The 22548-nt window shown below is 33.2% G+C and overlaps 1 protein-coding gene across 1 annotated transcript in view; it reads right to left on the reverse strand.

Annotated features, from left to right (window-relative positions):
* LOC143222234 (dynein axonemal heavy chain 7-like) overlaps positions 1–22548 on the reverse strand; it is a 243208-nt gene that overhangs the window by 28307 nt on the left and 192353 nt on the right. The window contains 3 exon segments of the mRNA XM_076448457.1: positions 6218–6370; positions 6605–6874; positions 8277–8522. Coding sequence (XP_076304572.1) covers positions 6218–6370; positions 6605–6874; positions 8277–8522 — 669 coding nt within the window.

Genomic DNA, 22548 nt, shown 5'->3' on the forward strand with positions numbered 1-22548 from the left:
TTGATCATTTATGAATGAAGTTTGGGTTTCATATCATCAAATTAAAAATTTGGCAATGTCTTTGTCGTTCCAGATGTACTACTCTTTGGAGGACATTCTGCAGGCCAGTGTGACAATAAATACAAATACATTTTTGGATTTACTTACATCACATCTCTGTTTCTTTAGTTCTTGGATTCGTAAATGCTGGTCCTCTCCATTCAATTATTTCATACAATTCTAGTCCAGTGGCTTTGTTATAGTTCTGGTTTCTGTTGAAGTTGTTTGATCAAAACACTCCACATTATTGTTTTCTCTGTACGTTACCTTTCCTATCCTAAGCTTAGCATTTCATGATCTGGTGTATTTTATTATAAATTTCTTTGGTTCTCTTCCTCCATCATAATGTGAGAATTCTGGTTTACATTATCTCAGAGGTAAGAACATATTTAAAATTAATTTTAATTTAAAAATGTAAAATTCAAATAAGATAGACTTACATTATAAACCACAAGAAAAAAAATAGTTATATTATAAACATCTTCTTTACAAAGCAAGATACAGTGTTCTTGTTGATGGAATTCTCAATGAAATATCCTATGAAAACTATTAAGTTTATGCCAAAACATGCTTAAGAAGATTTGTTATAAAATTTTACAGTATGTTACTTGCAGTTTGAAGTAAACAAAAAAAAAAAAGTTCACTTAAAAAAAACACGACTTATGCTGTTAAAAAGAAAGGAGAGAGCACTGGTAATTAGAACTGCAATAATAAAATGTATACAGTAATTTAACTTTCTCTAAGTTGGTAAATTTAACATCTAAGACCTGAGTGTATGTGAATTGTACAGATTTGTGGCAAGAAAAATAAATTATCAGAGACTAAAGTCTGAGTGTATATTAAGTTGTTGTTCCCAAGACTAAGAGAAAACAGAGTTGTATATCCATAGCTAGAAATACAGGCCAACCAGAGACTAAAGTCTGATTGGCTGCTTTATTTTTTTAAAGCATATGCAGAAAAACATTGATAGCTTGTAACATAGATATGTTTTCCCTGTAAAAGTAATATATAGGTTATGATGTAAGTTATTATACTGACAATGGATTCATCATGGGAATGAAGTCTAATAATAAAGATGACAACAGTTGACAAAACACAAAGTTTGAACATTTTGGAATACATTTATTCCATCTTCAGAGAAACTGAAAATAGTTTTACAAATATATTTATCAACTAATGTTACAGTATCATTAATAACTAGTTTACTTAGATATTGAGTAAATTAGTAAATGGAGGAAAAGAAGAGAAAAAATTATTACAGAATATGTTATGAAACAGTTGAGTTTTAACTATGTAAATTCAGAATGATTTTAGATCTAAAGAGGTTTATAACTCATTAAGAGTATGATGGTTCTTAGTATGAGTAAATGTTCTTAAATGCAGAGTTCAAGATTTGAAGATCCTATAATAATGATGGAGAAATCATTATACAAAATAATGTGACCTGTAGTTTCAACATGTGAACAAATGGATGCTTCTAAATGTTCACAGACTCTAGTTTATAAGTGGTTTCAACCTTCTTGGGTCATCTTCAGGTTAACAAAGGTCCATGATTAAATTTAAAGTTCATTAGGGAGAATCTATATAATGACACTAAAGATTTATACCTGTAAGTGTCACATAACTCCTAAATTGCTGGCTGCATGAACTTCATTTCATGTGAATCATTTCAGCCCAAGGTTTGCATAAAAGTAAACTTCTTTACCATACCTATCAATAAGCCCAGGAAGGTTCCAAAAAACCCTTTTCCTAAACTGCTGAATTCACCAACTTCTAAATGGTACCAAATGAGTTGTCTTAGCCCAAAGGTTTGCATAAAGTTAAACCTTTTCATCCAACCCCTTAGGAAGCTCAGCTATTGTGGAAAGACACTTTTATGTGGATTCTCTGAAAGTAGACCCAAACCAAATATTGCAATGATTTACATTAGAGAAATTAAATTTGCATTATAGTGACAATGATCATTAAACTATAAAAGTGCAAAATAGTAGTTCAAGCATTAAAATTGCATTATAACAGCTATTTAATTGTGGCCCATAGGCCCAAGAGTTTACTGGAATACAAGCTCTTAAAACTCTACTAAAGAACAAAGATATTGTCATTAAACCAGACAAAGGTAATGGTCATGTCAATATAAAAAAACAAAACAACTGATTATATTTATAAAATAAACCACTAGTTCAATTATCCATGTCAATTCAAGAAACTAGACAGACTAGCTGTCCACAACTTTTAAGAGGGAAGATTTAATGCTTTTCTCAAGACCCTTAAACTTAACATTTTCTAGCATTGAAAAATATATTTCTGATTAGTACTTACCTTCTTTCCCAAAGCTCTCTCAACCTTTATTTGCCCTCTAAGAACTGCTAAAATTTTCAACAGTGCAACATAATCCTGAACACTCACTTAAAGCTAGAATTTCACATTGCAAAAATGAAGGGACTAGTGAAACAATATAAGAAATCGAACTATTAGAAAACAACCATTGTGAAAGAATAGAGGTGCCACAATTATGAAAGGAGGCACACCTGTGAGGTACAGTACTACTTCTGAAATATGTATGCTCTTCATCCAGTAACAAATAAAGTAAGATGCATAGGGTGAAACTTAATAGACAGGCACTGAGTCATGCAAGAGAAATTCCTCCTCTAGATAACAAAGTACATAATAAGTCCACATATGTAACAATCATAAGGGTGTAAGACAATGATGGTTGGATTTCACAAGAATGCCTGTAAACAGATATAAGAAAATATGGCTAGGTCTAAAGACTGTACATGAATAGGCCAAGTGAGCATTATGGGTGAAAGATCATGAGAAACAGATGAATGCCATAGAACAGACAGACAGAAATAAGAACCACGAAAGGAAGCAGTAAGAGCCATATAACTGAGCAGGGAATGAATTGGACAAAGTAGCTGATTCAGATTTGAAAAGGAATATGGGTGCGAAAAATAAGGTAAGGAAAAAGGAGAAAAGGCAAAAAAATCTTTCCCAGACAGCCATTGTCCTAAGAGGGAAGGTCTGAATCAGACAGTGGATTAATTGCGAGGAATGATAGAACAAAAACTGCATGCCAGGAGGAGAAAGAAATGGGTCTTCAGAGAAAGATGGTACAAGGAACACACTGCAGGACATGAAGAGCAACATGAAAATCTCAATGTGACACAATAAAGAACAGAAAAGGAGGGAAATAATCAGGGAAGAGAGGGCTTTCCATAAGTGGAAGAATAGGTGTATAACAGGGCAGCCCCATAAAGAGCAACAGTTGAAACACACAAACCCTGATCAAACAGCCATATGAAGAACAGGGACAAGAGAGAAACAGAAGGACAGGATGGTTAAACACCATGGTAAAACGACCAATGCTTCTGGAATATAGACAAGGAGGAGGAGTGAATAGTACAGGCAAGGAAAGATGCTACATGAGGAGTGAATCCCAGAGTTGAGCCATGGCACTGGACAAAATTCACTCACAAAGATGGAGGGTGGTGACGTTGGGATGAAAATTTTCTAACCATGGTTGTTAGAGGAGTGATCAGAACAAAGAAAAAGGTAGGGGCTATTGTTCCAATAAAGGTCAAAGCAGAGAGAACACATCTGTACCAACCTGTATGGAATTAGGACAGGACAGAGCTATGACTGGGAACAACATAAAGACTGGAGTGAAATCTGAATTGAGTGGGAACCACCCATTTGATAGCTCCTTTGTTTAGTAAGTCTCAGACAGACTTAGCAAAACTACTGGACGAAATACAAGCATTAAGAGGAGAGAAGGATACCTGGGAAGTAGATAGAGGGAGAGTGAAACACAAGGTAAAAATCTTCAGACGGAACCCGTATAACCCACTGAGCTGTCATGATGTGTAAACAAAAAAGACACAAACTAAACATAGTTAGAGAAAGGACTCATTTACAAACTAACTAACAAAACTTGGAAATGTACATTGTCTACAAAGTATATAAAAATAACAAACTTGCAAAACTATGAAATTTGACAGAAAACATAAAAGTAACACCTAAAGAACAAAACCACCAAAGGAACTTAGAAGATAAAAAAACTCTTAAATATATAAAGTATAAATCCTCTCAAAGCATCTATAAGACAAAGGACACAAAAATAAAACTGACCCTCAGAAATGAGGACTAGCATCAGAATCATCATCAACTTACAGTGGGAATTTCACCATCTGCCATACTAAGTCTTGCATTTATATGGAAAAAGAATAGTTTGGAAAACAGAAACATTTCTACAACAAAATGAGTACAAACACGGAAATTTGTGATTAAGCACAATAAAAATTTTATAGTCATAAGGAGAAAAAGTTAAAACACACACCTAAACACTAGATATGCCAGTTGAAACTGTGAGAATTGTGCTGCAATGATAGATGGAGCTACCTGTGTTAGAAATGATGGCACAAAATGACATGTGGAGGATAGTCACATGATCAGCATATGTTGCTACAATGGCACAAAAATAAAGGCGTATAACAGAATAGTGTGTTGTTGAAAATTTTAACAATGGTTAGAGGACAAAACAAGGTCAAGATAGCTTTGAATATTGTTTCTGAAACAACTTTCCATCAAACTGACCCATGTTTCACTAAATCCAAAATGCACAAAACTGGATACTCTTTCCATCCTATTTTCTCAACTGTAGGCTCCTGTATTTACAATCTCAATAAATTTTTATTCCTATTCTTAAACTCCCTATTTTGAATGAATTTACTATCACCATTTTTTTTACCTTCATTTATGAAATCTTTAAAATTCCCTTTGCTGATCAATATGTTATTGCCAGTTTTGATACCAACTCACTTTATTCTAATATTATCATTGATTAAATTTTAAATTTAATTTTGTACCTTATCTTTCCTTTTGACACTGAGTATTATCTTGATTTCATTCATTAGCAATTCTTAGAACTTACTGTCCTCTCCACACAGATAAACTTTTTCCTATTTAATAATGTCATTTATGACCAGACAAATGGAACTGCCATGGGATTCCTGACTGGTCCAACCAATTATCATGAATGCAAGTGTCACCAAAAATTCAAACTGGTCATTTACAAAACACTGATTACACTTTCTTACTATTTTGGTAATCAAGTCACATTTCTAAATTTCCTTCTCACCTAAATTCCCTACACCCTAATATCAAGTTCATGCCTAAATTGAAAAAAAAAATGAATCTTTACCTTTCGTATTTCTGTTTATCATAAAATTACTTTTACAGGCCCTTATTCCAATTTTAGTCATTTTATTCCATTCCCAACTTATTCAAAGAATCTAGTTATGTCACTGCTAAACAGAATATTCAACCTTTGCTCAATTTATTCTATTTTACATAGATTAATAGCATTTTTATACAAACACCTATTAAATAATGGCTATCCAAATTATATTTTAATAAATATTACTCACAATTTTCTAAACAACAAGTTCTAGCCACCTGTTTCTAGTACACCATCCCAAAATTTCCCCTCCTTATTTGCCTTCCTTTTATGGGCTTACAATATCTACAAGTTAAAAATAACTATTCTCTTTAATAAAAAATGTCTACCCTAAAATGCAGTTCAGACTAATATACAAACCTAGTCTCTGTATTAAACACTTGTTTCAATATAAAAATCAAATACCTAAACTTCTTTGTTCATGTTTCATGTATAAATATTAATGTAGTGACTGTAATATCACATACACTGGCAAAACAAAATGCCACTTAAAAACTAGAGTCTGTGAAAATTTAGCTGGACCTGTTTGTTCACATTATTTTGTATAACGATTTCTCAATCATTACTATGGGATCTTCAGACCTTTAACTTTAACCTTTATATTTACTTATAGCTAAGGACCACCATACACTTAAACCTCTTTAGATATAAAATAATTCTAAATTTACACAGTTAAAGCTTAACTGTTTTGTAATATTTTTCTCTGGTTTCCTTCCTTTCTCTACTTTACTCAGTATCTAAGAAAAGTAGTTATTAATGATACTATTGTATTAATTAATAAGCATCTTTGTAATGCTATTTTCATATTTTTCTGAAGATGAAATAAATGTAATCTGAAGTATTTTGATCTCGTTTATGATATGTTTTTCAATCATATCAATCTTTATTATTAGGCTATGTTTTATTATATTTTTATAGTTTCTAGTTATAAATAAAAACCTTCTCTAAAGTTGTCATCCACGAACAAGCCAGGTGGCAATTCTGTAGAACTACCCATGTTCCTTTTTTTCTAGCTTCTGCAATCATCTTCATAGCAATAGGTCCTTGTCCTTGCCCAAGTGAAAGAGAGTTAAGTTTATCTCCTGTGTAACCCTATAAAAATCCCAATGGAGATGTTTGATATAATACTTAGAGAGTATAATAAAGTATAAATCATTGAATTTAGAACTCAAAATTTTTCTTATACCAATGTGTAAAAGATAAGATGAAAATCCATTCCTAAAAAAAACAGTTACAAAAGACAAACAAACTGAAACTTAAAATCATCACTTATTGTCAAATTATGAATCAGTACTATATTATACAAAAAATAATCATAAGTCATACTTGATCATCAGCAAACTTTAACAAGGCAGCTGCAGGATCAGCTCCTGGTGACAATACAAAGATCAGAGGAGCAGAACAATGACTATCCAGGAAAGTCTTGGCTAAATCAAAAGGTGGAGGTTCTATGAAATGGGCTCCAAACTTCTCCTTTACAAAATTCTGAATCCCAGGAATCACTTTATCTGGACGTAGGCATCTCAATATTAAAAGTTTTTGAAAAGTTTTCAAATTTGTTTCCCAAGAGTCTGGAAAATACTCCTCATGGGGAATCTAAAGGAAATCAGAAAATTCATTTAGTAATTTTATTACTAAATTATAAATGTCATCTTATGTGGAGTAACGAAACAAATAAAAAAAACAGTAGATTTATTCAATATCTAAAAAAACTGTGAGGAATAAAAGAATCAAGAAATAATTGAATTATGAAGTTTATAATTTAACTTGTACACACTCTAATATGAAAAAAAAACAGTAGGCATAATTAACAGTTTGATAGCTCATATACATAATTGAGAGGACATACAAATACAGTAGATTTATTAAAGGGTTGATTAATATATTTTGTAAGGCATCTAGGACAAACCATATAACCTTTAAGCAATTTAATATATAGACAATATGCTTGTGTGGTAATTCAAAGATAAACCTATCTCACAGTTGCTTTATCTCTGCAAAAATGAATTTAATATACAGATGGATAGGTGTTGCAATTCATTGTAGGTAAAATTAAACAGAGAAGACAGTACTGAAGTCTGAATGAAATGAAATAGTTTATTTAAAGCAAAAGTAAAAGAATGACTGTTAGAAATATGGATCAAATGTAGTAATTTTATAATGTAAGAAAAATTAAAAGAAAATATACAAACCAACAAACAAAGCCAAATTCTTAATAGAGATAAAATTGATTTAATGGACAAAATTCAGTGTATATAAAATATCATGTGAATGTAAAAATAGCTTACATAGGATAAACTGGAAGAAATTTAAAATTCAGAATTAATGAAAAGAAAATAAATGTTAAAAAAATAGTATTACCTTTAACAGAACACATCAGTGAAACTAAACATACAACTTAATGGGGAAAAGCTATTATATTAGCTAAACCTGGAAATTTATTTAGTATGAAAAAAATGTGAATCTATTGAGATACTTAAATAAATAAGAAATAAATCTAAATTATTAAACAATGATGATGGACCTGATGAAAATGTTGCCAGTAGATGGCATGAAATTCTTTAATATGCAAACTGGTCTTCTGGTAATTGTACAAATAAGGGTTATATTTTGCAAACTGCTATATTTATGAGGATGATGCATTGACATATGTTGAAACATGTAGAATGTATGAGACTGTTTTCCAGTCTCATCAGGTTTTTTACTGATTTTAATCTTGTATAGCAAGTTATTGATATTTTATTGTACTTTTGAGACTGAAAACTGACTTACTTTTAGAATAGTGTACTAAATAATCATTGTTTTTAAAATGGTCATGAGTTTTTTAAAGAACACTTTTGTAATCATACATTCTTCTTCCAGTTACTTACAATAATAGACTACATACGTGATATGGTAACTTCCTGACAAATATTGAAGTAATGTCAAATACTTTTTTCCAATTTTCTGATAATTACTTACTAGATTATTTTATAAGACAAATCACGATAAAACTTACAGTGCTATCATATATTCTTTTCAAACTTCCTGGTTCATTAGTTATAAACTCTCTAAGTCCATGAAACTGGTTCAAGTTACTAAGGTGACAGAGTTCATTCCAGGCACGGACTGGTATCCAGGTTGTGGGATTAAGGTAAGGATTGTGTAGTCCAATCCCACCAGTAAGAAGGAATCTCCACTCTTCGTCATCCATTTGTCCTCGAAATTTGAGAACATTTATACACAGTAGGAAAGAGAAGAGCAACTATTAAAATAGACACAGATACATGTGTTGTTCATCAGAAACATAAGATTTAATTTTCATCTCTATATGAAAAAGGCCTTTAAGTCAACTTAAAAACATAAACTTCATCTGTGTATATCACAAACTTTGGGATCAATAATTCATCTACATGTACCAGAAGCTTTTGAATAAGCTCTAAAATGAATACTTAATTTTTATCTAACAGGTTTTTAAGTTGTAAAATTGAATACTATCATATTTACATGAATAATAGATAATGAATGATACATAAATCTAGTTATAAGTTTTTAAACTTCAGTGAACTTGTCACTTATATGTATGCAAATAGATTAATAACAACAACAATTACAGAATGAAACCTGGGCAATGTGTGTTATGAAATTTCTACATGTTGTGCAACCTTAGCTTAATGATAAATGTTTGTTTGTTTGTTTTTGAATTTCGCACAAAGCTACTCAAGGGCTATCTGTGCTAGCCGTCCCTAATTTAGCAGTGTAAGACTAGAGGGAAGGCAGCTAGTCATCACCACCCACTGCCAACTCTTGGCTACTCTCTTACCAACAAATAGTGAGATTGACCGTAACATTATAACGTCCCCATGACTGAAAGGGCGAGCATGTTTGGCGCAACGGGGATGTGAACCCGCGACCCTCAGATTACGAGTCGCATGCCTTAACACGCTTGGCCATGCCGAGCCTAATGATAAATGGATTATTGCATTTGGTTTTTGAAATTTAATTCAGTTAAGTACATTTCCTTCATTAAATTTTATTTCAGTTTATATAATTCATATTGCCCTTATTTCAGTTTTTATTATTTCTATTGATACACCTCTTAACAATGCTTGAGTAGCACTTATGGGGCAAATTTAGTGACTTAAATTTATTGCTCTTTGTCTATTTATCTACCTACACATTTAATAATAAAAAGTTATGAAGTATGACTACAAATTAATTTATCTCAACACATTCAAATGAAGACTGTTGTTAAATAATACAAAAATAAAAATGGTACACAGACACTATAAATGCAACTTAGAGTTGTTATCCATTACCAACTTATATTACAATATTTATGTTTGACATAAAATTTTGCATGTTCCATCTATATGAAACACAAACTTTGAAACCATCTTAACTATCTGTATTCCAACTGTGTATAACAATAAACCTTTATATGATTTTTGAGATACATCCTTCACAACTGTTTAACAACAACTTAACTAATGGCATACTAACTGGCAGAAACTAGCCTGTTCTTATTAAACTTTAATCATAATTCCATGGTGTAATATCGTGTGGTACTTATAAAGATCAGCAGTTATCACAGTTATTTCAGGTGCATAAAACAAGGAAACAATTTTATAGAACTTCAACAAAGAACAGTTGTCAAAGTCAGCATTTAAAGAGTACCTGATACATATAAACCTGCTTTTTAATACCCAAAGTAACTGATAAATATAATAAATAAGCATAAGATCACAATTATTGTGAAATGTGACCATGGCCAACAAAGTATAACTACTATGTAAACTATGAAAGGAAACATCACATCTAGCATTAAATATACTACAAATAAATTCAAATGTTGACCAGAACATTTGCTATATACTAAAAACTCTAAGTGCTATTGGATTACAAGGAAGAACTAAAGAGAATAAGTTACTAATTAAAACTATGAATGTGAGACTTCAATTTTCATGGCTTTGATCATTAAAACTCGAATAAAATACAATGAAAAACAGTCATATAGATCAGTGAACCTCTCTGCTCATTATTTCATTTGAATGGGTTTGGGATTTATAGCTAATGGGAAATTCCATGGATATAATTGATTGTTTCATCTGTAAAGAGTAGCAGGGTTAATAACATGGTGCCAGCCTATTTTAGTCGTATGGTTTCAAATTACAAAGTTAAAAGACTTGTTAATAGTTAAATGAGCCTTGAATTCCCTCTTCCACTGTGACATTCTGAATAATGATGCATTAACTGTTTTGGTGAATTGTTAATGGGAAGAACCATATTTCTGTTGATATGTGTTTATTCATTGAGTACACATGTACAAAAAACAAACAAAAAAAGTGTGACATCACAATACTTCCTGTTCCTGTCATGAATAATGTTCTCCTTGAGTTATTCCTAACTACAGGTGGCAGCACTTATCTCAATATTCTTAACACTCCCACTTAATTTTAAGTTTTACACAAAATTACAAATACTGTCAATATTCTTACAGTTATTCTAAGTGTTTTACAATTACTTTCAATCTTTTATTATAATCATCACTTTATCTGGTTCATTTATCCATTGGTGCCAGTCCAACATTATTTCTGAACCTTTGAAATGCATTTCTAGCAAGTGGCTTTGTAAGAATGTCAGCAGTCACTGTTTGTGAGACAATATTCCAGTTTTATTTATCCGTTCTGCACACATTGGTGAATGAAGTGGTAACGAATATCAGTGTGTTTTGTTCTTGCATGACCCACTGGATTCTGTTCCATTGCAATTGTTCCTTGGTTATTTTCCATGATATGAACAGGGTCATCAACTTCAGAACCTATTTCTTGCAGTAGTATTCTCAAGCATATTGTTTCCTGTGCTGCAAGACTCAAGGCTATATACTCTGCCTCTGAGGTGGACAGGGCCACTGTGGATTGCTTTTTGCTAATCCAACTTACAGCTGCTCCTGCTTGAATGAAGATATTTCCTGATGTGAACTTTCTATTATTCAGGTCTCTAGCAAAATATGCATCTGAGTAACCAGTAATGACATCTCCTGGTACCTTTTCAAACTTAAGACTAAGATCAGCTGTTCCTTTCAAGTAACGTAGGATTCTCTTTGCTGCTGTCAAATGTGCTGTGTTTGTGTTGGGCTGAGCACAATATTTCGATATTGCTCCCACTGCATATGCAATATCTGGTCTTGTTCCCATTGTAGCATACAGAAGGCTGCCTACCAGCGATTGGTACAAACAGCAGTCAACCTAAGTGCTAACACCATCATCCTTTTGCAGTTTCACGTTTACATCTGATGGAGATGCAACTGCCTTACACTCAGTCATTCCAAATTTCATCAGCATAGTTTGGATATACTGTCTTTGATTTAACCATACACAGCCATTCTTTTCATCCTGAACAACACTGAGTCCAAGAATGTAATGGAGCTTTCCAAGGTCTTTCATGTGGAATTTTTCCTTCAGTGCTTCCTTTATAGTGATTATTTCATCATCACTATCAGCAACCAAAATAACATCATCCACATATACTGCAACTATTGTTAGATTTTCACCCTTCCATATGTAAACACATGGATCTGCTGAACTCTGAACAAATTCCAGTTCCATCATCTGTTCATGAAATGATTTGTTCCAACAGTGTGGTGACTGTTTTAATCCATACAGTGATTTTTTTCAGTTTACACACAAGGTTTTCCTTCCCTGGAACAGCATAGCCTTCCGGTTGTTCCATGTATATCTTTTCATCCAGATTTCCATCCAAAAATGCAGTTATGACATCCATCTGGTGAATTTTCAAGTTGTTCTGCACAGCAAATGCAATCAAGGAGCGAATTGATGCATAGCGCACCACTGGGGAGAAGGTTTCCTCGTAATCCAGACCATAATTCTGCAAGTAACCTTTGGCCACCAGCCTACTCTTGAACCTCTCTACGTTTCCAGTATTTCCATACTTAACTTTGAATACCCACTTACAGTCTATAGGTTGTCTTCCAACTGGTAATTCCATCAGATCCCAGGTGTCATTTTCTTGTAAAGACTCAAATTTCAGATCTGTGGCTGACTTCCACTCCTTTGCATTGTCACTTGACATTGCTTCACTTAATGTGCTGGGCTCTAACATACTGCATAAGTTTGCAGTGTGACAAACTGATTCATTTGCTGCTGCCATATCAACATACTCATCATATCCATTGTGAATGGGGAGGTTTCCTGTTTCTTGCTGGTCGTCCAGCTTTATATTTAGCTTTAACTTCTGTTTCTTGGTCCACTATCTGTTCACTTGATGAGATATACTCATTTCTCACAGGCTTTTGACCAAATTCTGTTTCATTAAAGATAACATCTCACTCTATGAAAAATCTTCCTGGATTTTACATCATACAGTCGATATCTCGTGGTGCAGCTATCATATCCAATGAAATGTACCTTCATAGACTTCATGTCTAATTTTTGTCTTGACGCATCTGGCACATGTGCATATGCAAGACATCTGAACACTTTCATGTGTTCTACATCTGGTTTCTTCCCATACCATCTCTCATATAGCATACTACCATCTTTTATTGCTGATGTGGATACTCTGTTACCCACATACGCTGCAGTAGCTACAGCTTCCACCCAGTACATTCTTGGTAACTTAGCATGTGACAGCATCCTTCTTGCTGATTCCACAAGAGTTCTGTTTCTTCTCTCAGCAACACCATTTTGTTCTGGACAATCTGCTTCTGACATCTCATGATGAATGCCTCTTGAGTTCAAATATTGCTGGAACTCATTTGACATATATTCTCTGCCATTATCTGTGCACAGGGTTTTTATGTGCTCTCCAGATTCATTTGAGTACAACTTCTCAAATTTCTTGAATTTCTCAATGACTTCTGTTTCAAGAAATACATTCTGCAGCATCTTGAGTAATCATCAATAAATGTAACAAAGTACTTGCTACCTCCAATATGTGGAGTTTGCATAGGACCACAGACATCACTGTGTACCAGTTGCAGTTTTCCCTTTGATCTGATTTCTCCCACTGACTTAAATGGCTTCCTGTACATTTTACCTTCAGTGCATCCCTTACAGAAACTGGCTTCATCAGACTTCTGGAATTTGATTCCACTTACATTTCCACTTCTGACAAGCTTCTGTAACTGTGAAACACTGACATGCCCTAGTCGTTGATGCCATATATCCAAGCCATTCATGTTGCTGTTTGAGGCTACTGAGGCATTCTCAATAGCACTGGTCTTACAGTCCAGTTGGTATAGACCATCATCCTTTCTTGCACTCATGCCATGGAGTTGTTCTGATTTACCTCAGATGTAACAGTGATTAATTCCAAACTGCACAATATTTCCTTTTTCAGTAGCAGCTCCTACTGAAAATAGATTGCTAGCTAATTTTGGTATATGAAGGGCACTCTGCATTGTGACATGCTTTAAATTACTGACTTTAAATGTCATTTCTAGTTTACACTTTCCAACTCCAAGAGCTTCAACAGTTCTTCCATCACCAATCCTAACTTGCTGAGGTGTGCTAAACTTGTGATAATTTGATAATATGTTCCTCTGGTGTGTCATATACCTAGACGCACCAGGATCCACCAACCATTCCCCATTTCCTATTCCTTTATCCTGGTTTGTTACAAAGGCAACACCATTATAATCTTCCGCCACATTAATATCTGCATTCTTAGTTTTGTGGACCATTTCCTTCAGTGGTGGACAATTGCGTTTTATATGTCCCTCTCTGCCACACTTGTAACACTTGAAGCTGTTACCCCTTTTCTTTGTTTATTGTGTTCCATGTGGTTTGAAGTTGCTGCGAGTGGCTAATGCAGTTGATGATGTTTCATTCGATGTAGTCTTTTTCTTCTTTTGTTCTTCATTAATCAGTGCCTGTTGCACAAATTCTAATGAGATATCATCAATTTTGGTTTCCAGGGCTGTTATAATTGTATCATAGCTAGCTGGCAAACTACCAAGTAAGATAACAATCTGATCTTCTGCTATTTCCTCCCCAACTGCAGCAAGCTGATCCGTTAATTTCTTCATTTGTTTCAAATGTTCCTGGACCGTCATGCTTTCTTTCATCTCACATTGAAAATTCTTCTTTTTCAGGAATAGTGTATTGGCTAGTGTGTTCCTATCAAAGTGAGCACGCAGTACATTCCATGCTTCCTTAGGAGTTGTGCATGAGGTGACAAGATAGAGTTGTGCACCTTCAATATTCAAAACAATTGTTGAAAATGTTCTTTCCCTTTTCCTGTTGAAATCTGCCCTTGTTTGATCATTGGCTGTCTCTGCCAATACCTCTGTTTCAGTCACATGGCCCCATAGGCCTTTTCCTCTCAACAAATGTTCCATTTGAAATTTTCATGTGGCCCAATTATTTTCTCCCAGCTTATAAAATGATATTTTATCTTCCATTGTCAAACTATTTCAACCACAATTGTAATATTCCTTTCTTTGACTTAGATCTATTTCTCCTTTTATATGACTTGAGAAAATAGAGTGTCAATCAATATTTTACTTACAGTTTATCTTTGTATTTCACAATGGCTTCCAGACAAAGGAAACAAATCACCCAGCACTTGTGATAAAGTATCCATGTAAATCCTGTGCCATCCAACAAAAAATTGTCGTCCAAAACTGTTCTACAGTAATCCTCAATATCTCCTGGATTACTTGTACTAACAATTTTAAAACAGTTTCATCTGTTTAAGCACTATTAGAGCATTCCTGGGCCCATAACCTGTTGATATGTGTTTATTCATTGAATACACATGTACAAAAAAATACAAAGTGTGACATCACAATACTTCCTGTTTCTGTCATGAATAATGTTCTCCTTGAGTTATTCCTAACTACAGGTGGCAGCATTTATCTCAATATTCTTAACAATTTCTTATAACATTTCATAAACTGGTTTGAGAAAAGTAATATTCAGAATTTCTCTTGGCTAGCCAAAGATTTTAATCAAAATCAACTGAACCATTTGAGATAGTATGAAATTCTGTCACACAGACAGAGAAGCAAATCCTAAAATTTTACTTCACTTGAACCTGCTTTGTAAAAGGAGAAGCAGTCTAGTTTATAAAATGTGAAACAAGTAATGATAGCAGGAGCTACAAGCATATAATATATATATTATCTTGCCTCATGACATACCTTTAAACAATGTATGAAATTCTATACTTCATCTATAGTACAAAAACCCTTTTAAATGAGCTTAGAAATGTGTGTTTCTTTTATATATAATAAATGCCTTTAAAATGACTTTGGAGATCACTATTTGAGTTGTACACTGGATAACCCTTTAAACAAGTGCACAGGCCAATATTGAATACTTAAGTTAAGTGAGGGTATTATTCTAAATAAGTATGAGATCATACCTATCATACAATATTATTCTGGCCAACCAAATATTACCATTATGCAAACTGTAAAAGAAAATTTACATCTAGCATTAAATCCATTACAAATATATTCAAATGTAGACCAGCATATTCACTATGCACAAACAACTCTATGTGTTACTGGAATTCATGTAAGAACTACAGGAAAAAGTTACTCATTACAGTTATAAATACAAGGCTTCAGCAGAAACATATGAAGAAATATAAAGATCAATATTTCACCAACATTTAAAAGAAACCATTAAACTGTTACAAAGGCCAATATTTTATCTAAATTTAACCAAAACCTTGTAACAAGCTTAGCTATCAGTAATTCATATATACATAAAAGAAACCATCAACACTAAAATTACAAATGGGGTCCATATGGACCCAACCTGTTTTTGAAACAATATTTTACGTTTACTAAATTATTCAGGAAATAATTAGTTTGTTAATCCATGACTCTGTTATCACATGGTTCCTAATATCATAACAGTTGCACAGAAATTTAAACAAAAATATCAATCTTGCAGTTAATCCTATTGATCACTTCTGGGAGTTCTCTACACATTTCACAAAGAAAACGGGTGATTTAACTCAATTTTTACTGAATGTTGTAATAGGAAAAATATAAAACATCTCAAAATGTTGTGATGAATTGATCTACTGGTAGCAAGTACTCTGTGTAAACAAACTAATAAATTGAGGATTAAAGAAACAGATATATTAATATTTCATATTAGAAACCTTTCACTAAATTCAAAATTGTATCTGCATGTATCAGAAACCTAAGGATTTAGTTTTCATCTATATATGAAAAAGGCTTTTATTTCAACTTAAAAGCATATACTTCATCTGTGTATATCAGAAACTTTGGGACCAATAGTTCATCCATATGTAACGGAAACATTTGAATAAGTTTTAAGATGAATACTTCATTTTTATCTAACAGATAACTTTAAAACTATCTTAAATATTTATATTTTATCTATATGTTGAAAAGAGTTTTAAAAGCTTTATATATGGCATTTCACTTGTATGTAACAGAAACCTTTAAACTGGCTTAGAGATTTATATTGTATTTACACATAACAGAAAATTTGAAGCTGTAAGTGAACTTGTTGGTTTATATATTAAATATATAAAAGACTACTTTAAATCAGATTTTCAGTCTATATTGTCTTTAAACAAGACAAATTTAAATGTGCTTGTCAGTTTGTATTTTATGTATGTGAACCACACAATTGTAAATCAGCTAGTTTGAATTAACTTTTTGGCCCATTTGCAATTATTATAAAAACAAAAAGTCTCTGAAAAGTTAATAATAAACTGAAAAACAAAAATTTATAAGCATAATAAAGTGACTTACTTTTGGGAGTTAATATATTATACGTCTTTACAGAACATTGGGACTGTTTTCTTCATGTATGATTTGTAGCTAAGCATACATAAGTACAAAAACAAAATATACAGGGGTTTAATGTAAAGGAAATGATGTCAACTAGTGACAAGTCTACAGATAAAGACAAGGTCAAGGATAGTAATGTGTAAGAGAGGTGAATAAACTCAGCCAAATACAGCTGATGTTTCTAGAGTCATCTTTATGATCAGTGAAAGATCATCTGCTTTGGTGATTTCTATTTTTTCTAAATGATCTTTCTTTTTTAGTTTTGGGATGGCATATGAGAAAAACTATTTAACAAAGTATATTTGATGTGATTCAAGTTGATAAGATGTTAAAGCAGATATCCTGTATTTTTATGACTTTGGTCTTCTTTCCATTTTATTTCCAAGGAATATGTCTGTCCTATAAATTTCTTACCACATACTCTTTTGCTCCTTCTGTAGATAGTGTTTCAGATTAGGTAGAAAGACGTTCATTTTATGTAAGTATTTGAATATAGTTTTTATGTTAGTGTTTAAGCTGTTAAATAAATAAGTAATTTAATTAGAAATTTCTGACAAAAAGGGAAATAAATAAAGTTCTTATGCTTTATTTTGTTGATAAGGGAAAGACCAGAGATAACATAATATTTTTTACAATTCTGAAGTGTAATATCCGTGGTGTTGGGGTTGAATTTTTAGATAGTGCAATATTCACCACATAGTACAATTCAGTTTGTAAATTTTCTTTATGGGTACAAAGTTGTAAAGCATGATTTACAAAGGTGAAGTATGTCTTTTGTGACAAGAAGTAACTGGATTTTATATGTGGTTGCATGGTAACAACATAGAATTTTTTTGTATATACTGGAGGTCACTTTGTTGTTTCTCTTTTACATTAACATCATAAAAGGGAAGACAACTGTTAGATCTTACTTCACGAGTAAAAAACTATAACATTGGGTTTTAAGGCATTTAAGAATTCTGTGAAATTGAGTAGATTACCTTTTCCATGTCACCATATCTTAGCCACATTGCAGTTTTTTTATGTGTGTGAATTTGTTCCAAAAGAGTTCTTCTTCTAGAATAACATGTAGAGATGAATAAGTAGAAGAAAAAGGGGAGTATATCCTATTACTAGTTTATTACTTTAATTACAGAACTGGCCTTTTTTAGGTGAAATAAGTGTTGTTCATGCAGTATTCTGTCAGGCTGGTAAGGTGATATGAAACAGGACTGTTGTTCTAGTTTTTTGTTAAACATAATAAGGTTTGTTTGACAAGCACTGAAATAAAGTGAGTTTTTATGTTAAGAGACATTAAGACATACTTTTTGTTTAATTGAAAGTATGTGATCCTGTCTACAAAGACTAGAGAGACTATGAGAGGATATGGATTAGATTTGAGTAGAGAGTGCAATCCCTTAACTAAGAATTTAGTAACGTTTTGTTCTGGTGAGTCTGTGCTGAATATGAAAGCTGAAAGGAATGTTATAATTGTGAATTTTAGGAAAGTCGTAAAAATGTGGTGGGAGTAATAGCACATGGGAATAAGAGAATTTTTTTTATTACTAGTTAGAATAGGGCAGCCTTTTAATGAGGTTTTTAATGTTCAAAAGAACTTTGTTGGTAGGATCATCTTTGAGGAAGGTATAAAATCCATCATTTAGTAAGGTGTAGATTCCTTCTTTGTAATTTGTTTTATCTACAACTACAGGTTTCATTACATATATCTTATTATTAAGTCTTACTTCTTTCAAGGCATTGATTTCATTGTTGTTAAGGTTAGGTTTTACTTTGTGTCCTTGTACGTTAAATGTTTAGAGTGTATGCTAATTCTAATTTTTTCTGCTTCACTGAGATCGAATTTTAGAGAGGTAATTTTGGACTCTGTTGTATCAACAAGTTTTTTTTATAGGTGAGTTTCTACTTTTGGCAGCAATGTTTAAAAACAGTAATCTGATTATCTGTTAATGGTTCACTAGAGATATTTAAAACTAAAGGAGGAAAGTTAACAGGTTGAAAAATTTTCACCTCATCTTTCTAGTTTTCTATCAGATTCTTGATTTCTTGTTTTGGTTGATCCTTCTCTTTTTTTCTGCACTGTCAGTGGCAGGAAGTCCAGAGGAATGCAACACCTTAAGAGTGAAAGCAGGCCTGTCCCAGTTTATTCAAGCAGAACTTGAAGGATGGGCAGTAATCCTGGCATGGCTTTATTCATGATAGTTTACAAGTGAATAAAGTATGGAAAGGACCTTTTTTATTTAGCAATATACCACAAGAAATCCTTAAGCAGTTGTGTGGAACATTCCATATCATCAGTGACCATCATAGACCTCAAAGGTCATATGATGTAAACTTAAATTTAAGTGTAGTTGGACAGACGCCACTCACCATTGAGGTGCTCAAATAAGTCATTGCAAAGGAAAGATATATAAAAAAAAATTTACGTAGTCAGAGTTGGTAAATGACATAGAATGGATATGGGAGGAAGCTCATATCACAAAGAAGAAAAGATGGCCCGATGATAAAGATAATATGTGACACAAGTATGTAAGACAATCCAAATGCAAGTATGCATGAACTCCACCAACAGATTACACAACAGAGCAGCAAGGTAAAGAATAATGTGTAAGATTTTGCAAGTAAAAACATGATGTGTACTGTTTTTGTCAGTGTTGTGTTTAATAGCTCCTCTAAGGGGGAGTCAAAATCAAGGGATGATGAACCTACCTTCAAAGTTATGCAATTACAATAAAGAGAATACTATAACTTTCAATAAAGTAGGCATGTCTTCATTAAATTTTGCAGTTTATCAATAAATATTACAAGGCTTTCATATGCAAAATATCAGGTTTTTATTTCAAATTTTAAAGTTTTTAAAGTAATTATTTGATAACATATTTTTCTTTTTGAATACTGACTGTCCAACATGTAGAATAATTTTGATTTGAAGATTAAAAATGCTTCTATACATGAGAAAAATGTCAAATTTCACACATCAAACCTATCTAACTTCTTAATAACCTCCAGGTAATTATCAAACGTTTTATGTTTGAGAAAACAATTTGTGTTTTATTCATTATTTTCACTATTGTACCTCTGCATGGGTTTAGTTGATTTGATCAACCTTGTAACCACCATAATAATTAGGAAACAGATGTAAATTATAATTTTTTCATTGTTGGATGACTACAATTTATTAAAATAAATCAGAAATGTGAACTCAAGGAAGAATACACCAAGTAGTTTCAGGTTTTGAATATGCCTCTCAACATACTCATAAGGAAAAAACTTTGTTTTGAAAACCATTGTACTTTTTACACAATTAGCATAATTTGATGTCTTTCAATGGAGTATGTCAACAGTTGGTTAGCATATCTTTCCCAGAAAACAAAATTGAAGTAACTTGCTGGTAACAAGCATACTATATATAACCTGAAATGTTTTGAAAGGTCCTGACAAAACCCACATGTGAAGCCAGAGTAATAACATTCCTGGATGGAAGAGGGAGGAGTGAGGTTGAAGAGGTAAGTAGCATAACAGGGAAAGAGGATAATAAGAAAGGGAACAGAGAAAATTCAATAGCCAGTAAGAGGACAGCAAGTAGGAGGATGGAACATGGAGAAACCAGAATGAAGGAAAGTATGCATGGGAGAAGACAAGTAGGAGAGAAGGCTGAGAGAGAAAGATTGGACCAATCCTGATTTAATGCACCAACAGCAAGAGCTGAGGAATAAAATATTGAGGACAAGAAAAAAGCATATATTGTGTTAAAGTGAGTGGCAAAAGCAATGAGGAATGTCCAAATGACAACAGATCCAGTGGAACACCAAGGGATTGGGGGGCCACTCCATGGGTAGTTATTTTATTAAGCCAGAAAAGACAATTCTTGACAAAAATCAAGACACCTGTAATATGACAGGTTATTAGGTGATATGTGAAGAATGGGTCTAGAGAAAGAGGTCGAGAACAAGGAAACAGAGATAGTTAGATAGGGTCCCCCCCTGATGCTTGATATAAGAGACAACAGCAGATGTTTCTGTATGGATTATCACCAGATGCCCAAAAACCATCATAAGAAAATAATTTAAAGTTTGATGTACCATTAAAAGTTCTATGAGAGTGACAAGAATAGATGAATTATCATAAGACCCTCAAACAGAAACTACTGAAGAATCAAGACATCCCCCATCTCATTGAGGAGGCATCTAAAAACAGATGAAGACCCAGAAGAGATAAGGGAATAGAAATACCTCCTATGGTGTTCAGTGTGTCAAGCCACCAGGTAAGGCTTTGAGTAAGGAAGGTGTAACAAAGTGTTGGAGAACAAGAGAACCTAAGTGTGGACTCACTGGTCATGCAGCATCTATTGTAGATCTCACAAATGAGCACAACTCAAGGGAAGACTTATTTCTGTGAAAACCCAAATTCACAAAAGAGAGAGATCCTCTTTCATAGTGAGGGAATGAGATGATGTAGCATAAGAGACTAATCACTCCACATCCTTAAAAACAAGTTGGGGGGAGCTGAGCCCTGCAGAGATACAAACTGAAAAACATGCACATGAATAAGAAACAAAATGGGTGTGAGAAGTAATTCTTTTAGGTTGACCAACTATCCCAGTCTCACTGCATCCTGAAGGACAACAAGAGGATGACTGTAGGAAACTTGTTTGGGCAGAACCAAATGTGAAAATAAGCATCCAAGAAGCCCATTTCAATCATCTTGAGACTTGAGGCAAAATATCACTGTAGGATGAGAAAAGTCTTCATGGTAAATTGAGGGAGGTCAAGAAATTAACTGAGACATAAAATGACTAAGACAGGATGCCTAGCTATAGATTCTTCCACAAGAAAGAAAAATAGGAATAAATCCTAGAAAAGGATGAGAAACCTATCTTATAGAGTCTAGCCATTAGGACTAACATTGCCCCAGACATTGACAAGAAACAAGATCCTTTAGAGGAGGGAAAGTAATGGGAACAAGATGCAAAGGAGTGGGAGAGGAGAAAGTAAGGGTAAGACTCTTTGATGGAAATCCAAATACTCCACAACAAAGGTTCATAATCTAAGGAAACAGGACCCACTAACCCTGAGTCTGAGTCTATAGGAGAGTCAATGTAAAGTATGACAGCACTTAAGTCTATGAGTGGTGGGAGGATAGATAGGAAAAGAGGAATTGGAAATGGTGAGTGGGAAGAAATAAGGAACACGAGCAAAGGAGATAGAGAGAGGTAAAGAAGGAATGTAGGAAAGATGATAGAACAGCAAGGATAAGGAAGAATACTGGCATGCTGCCCCAACATATGACCCCCCAAAAACGTAAGTACTCCAGGAAAATCACACAGATAAATGAAAGGAGCCATATGAAGGCATATGAGAAAAAGGGAGGTAAAAAGAACTTGAGTAACAAGGGCGTGACTCTTCAACAAACTCTAGCAATAGATCAGTTAAATATGAAGGGGTAACTTTGTGGAAGAGAAACATGACACTGAAGGGAAGATAAGTGAATG

This window comes from Tachypleus tridentatus, chromosome 8, assembly GCF_004210375.1.
Source record: "Tachypleus tridentatus isolate NWPU-2018 chromosome 8, ASM421037v1, whole genome shotgun sequence".
Taxonomy (NCBI): domain Eukaryota; kingdom Metazoa; phylum Arthropoda; class Merostomata; order Xiphosura; family Limulidae; genus Tachypleus; species Tachypleus tridentatus.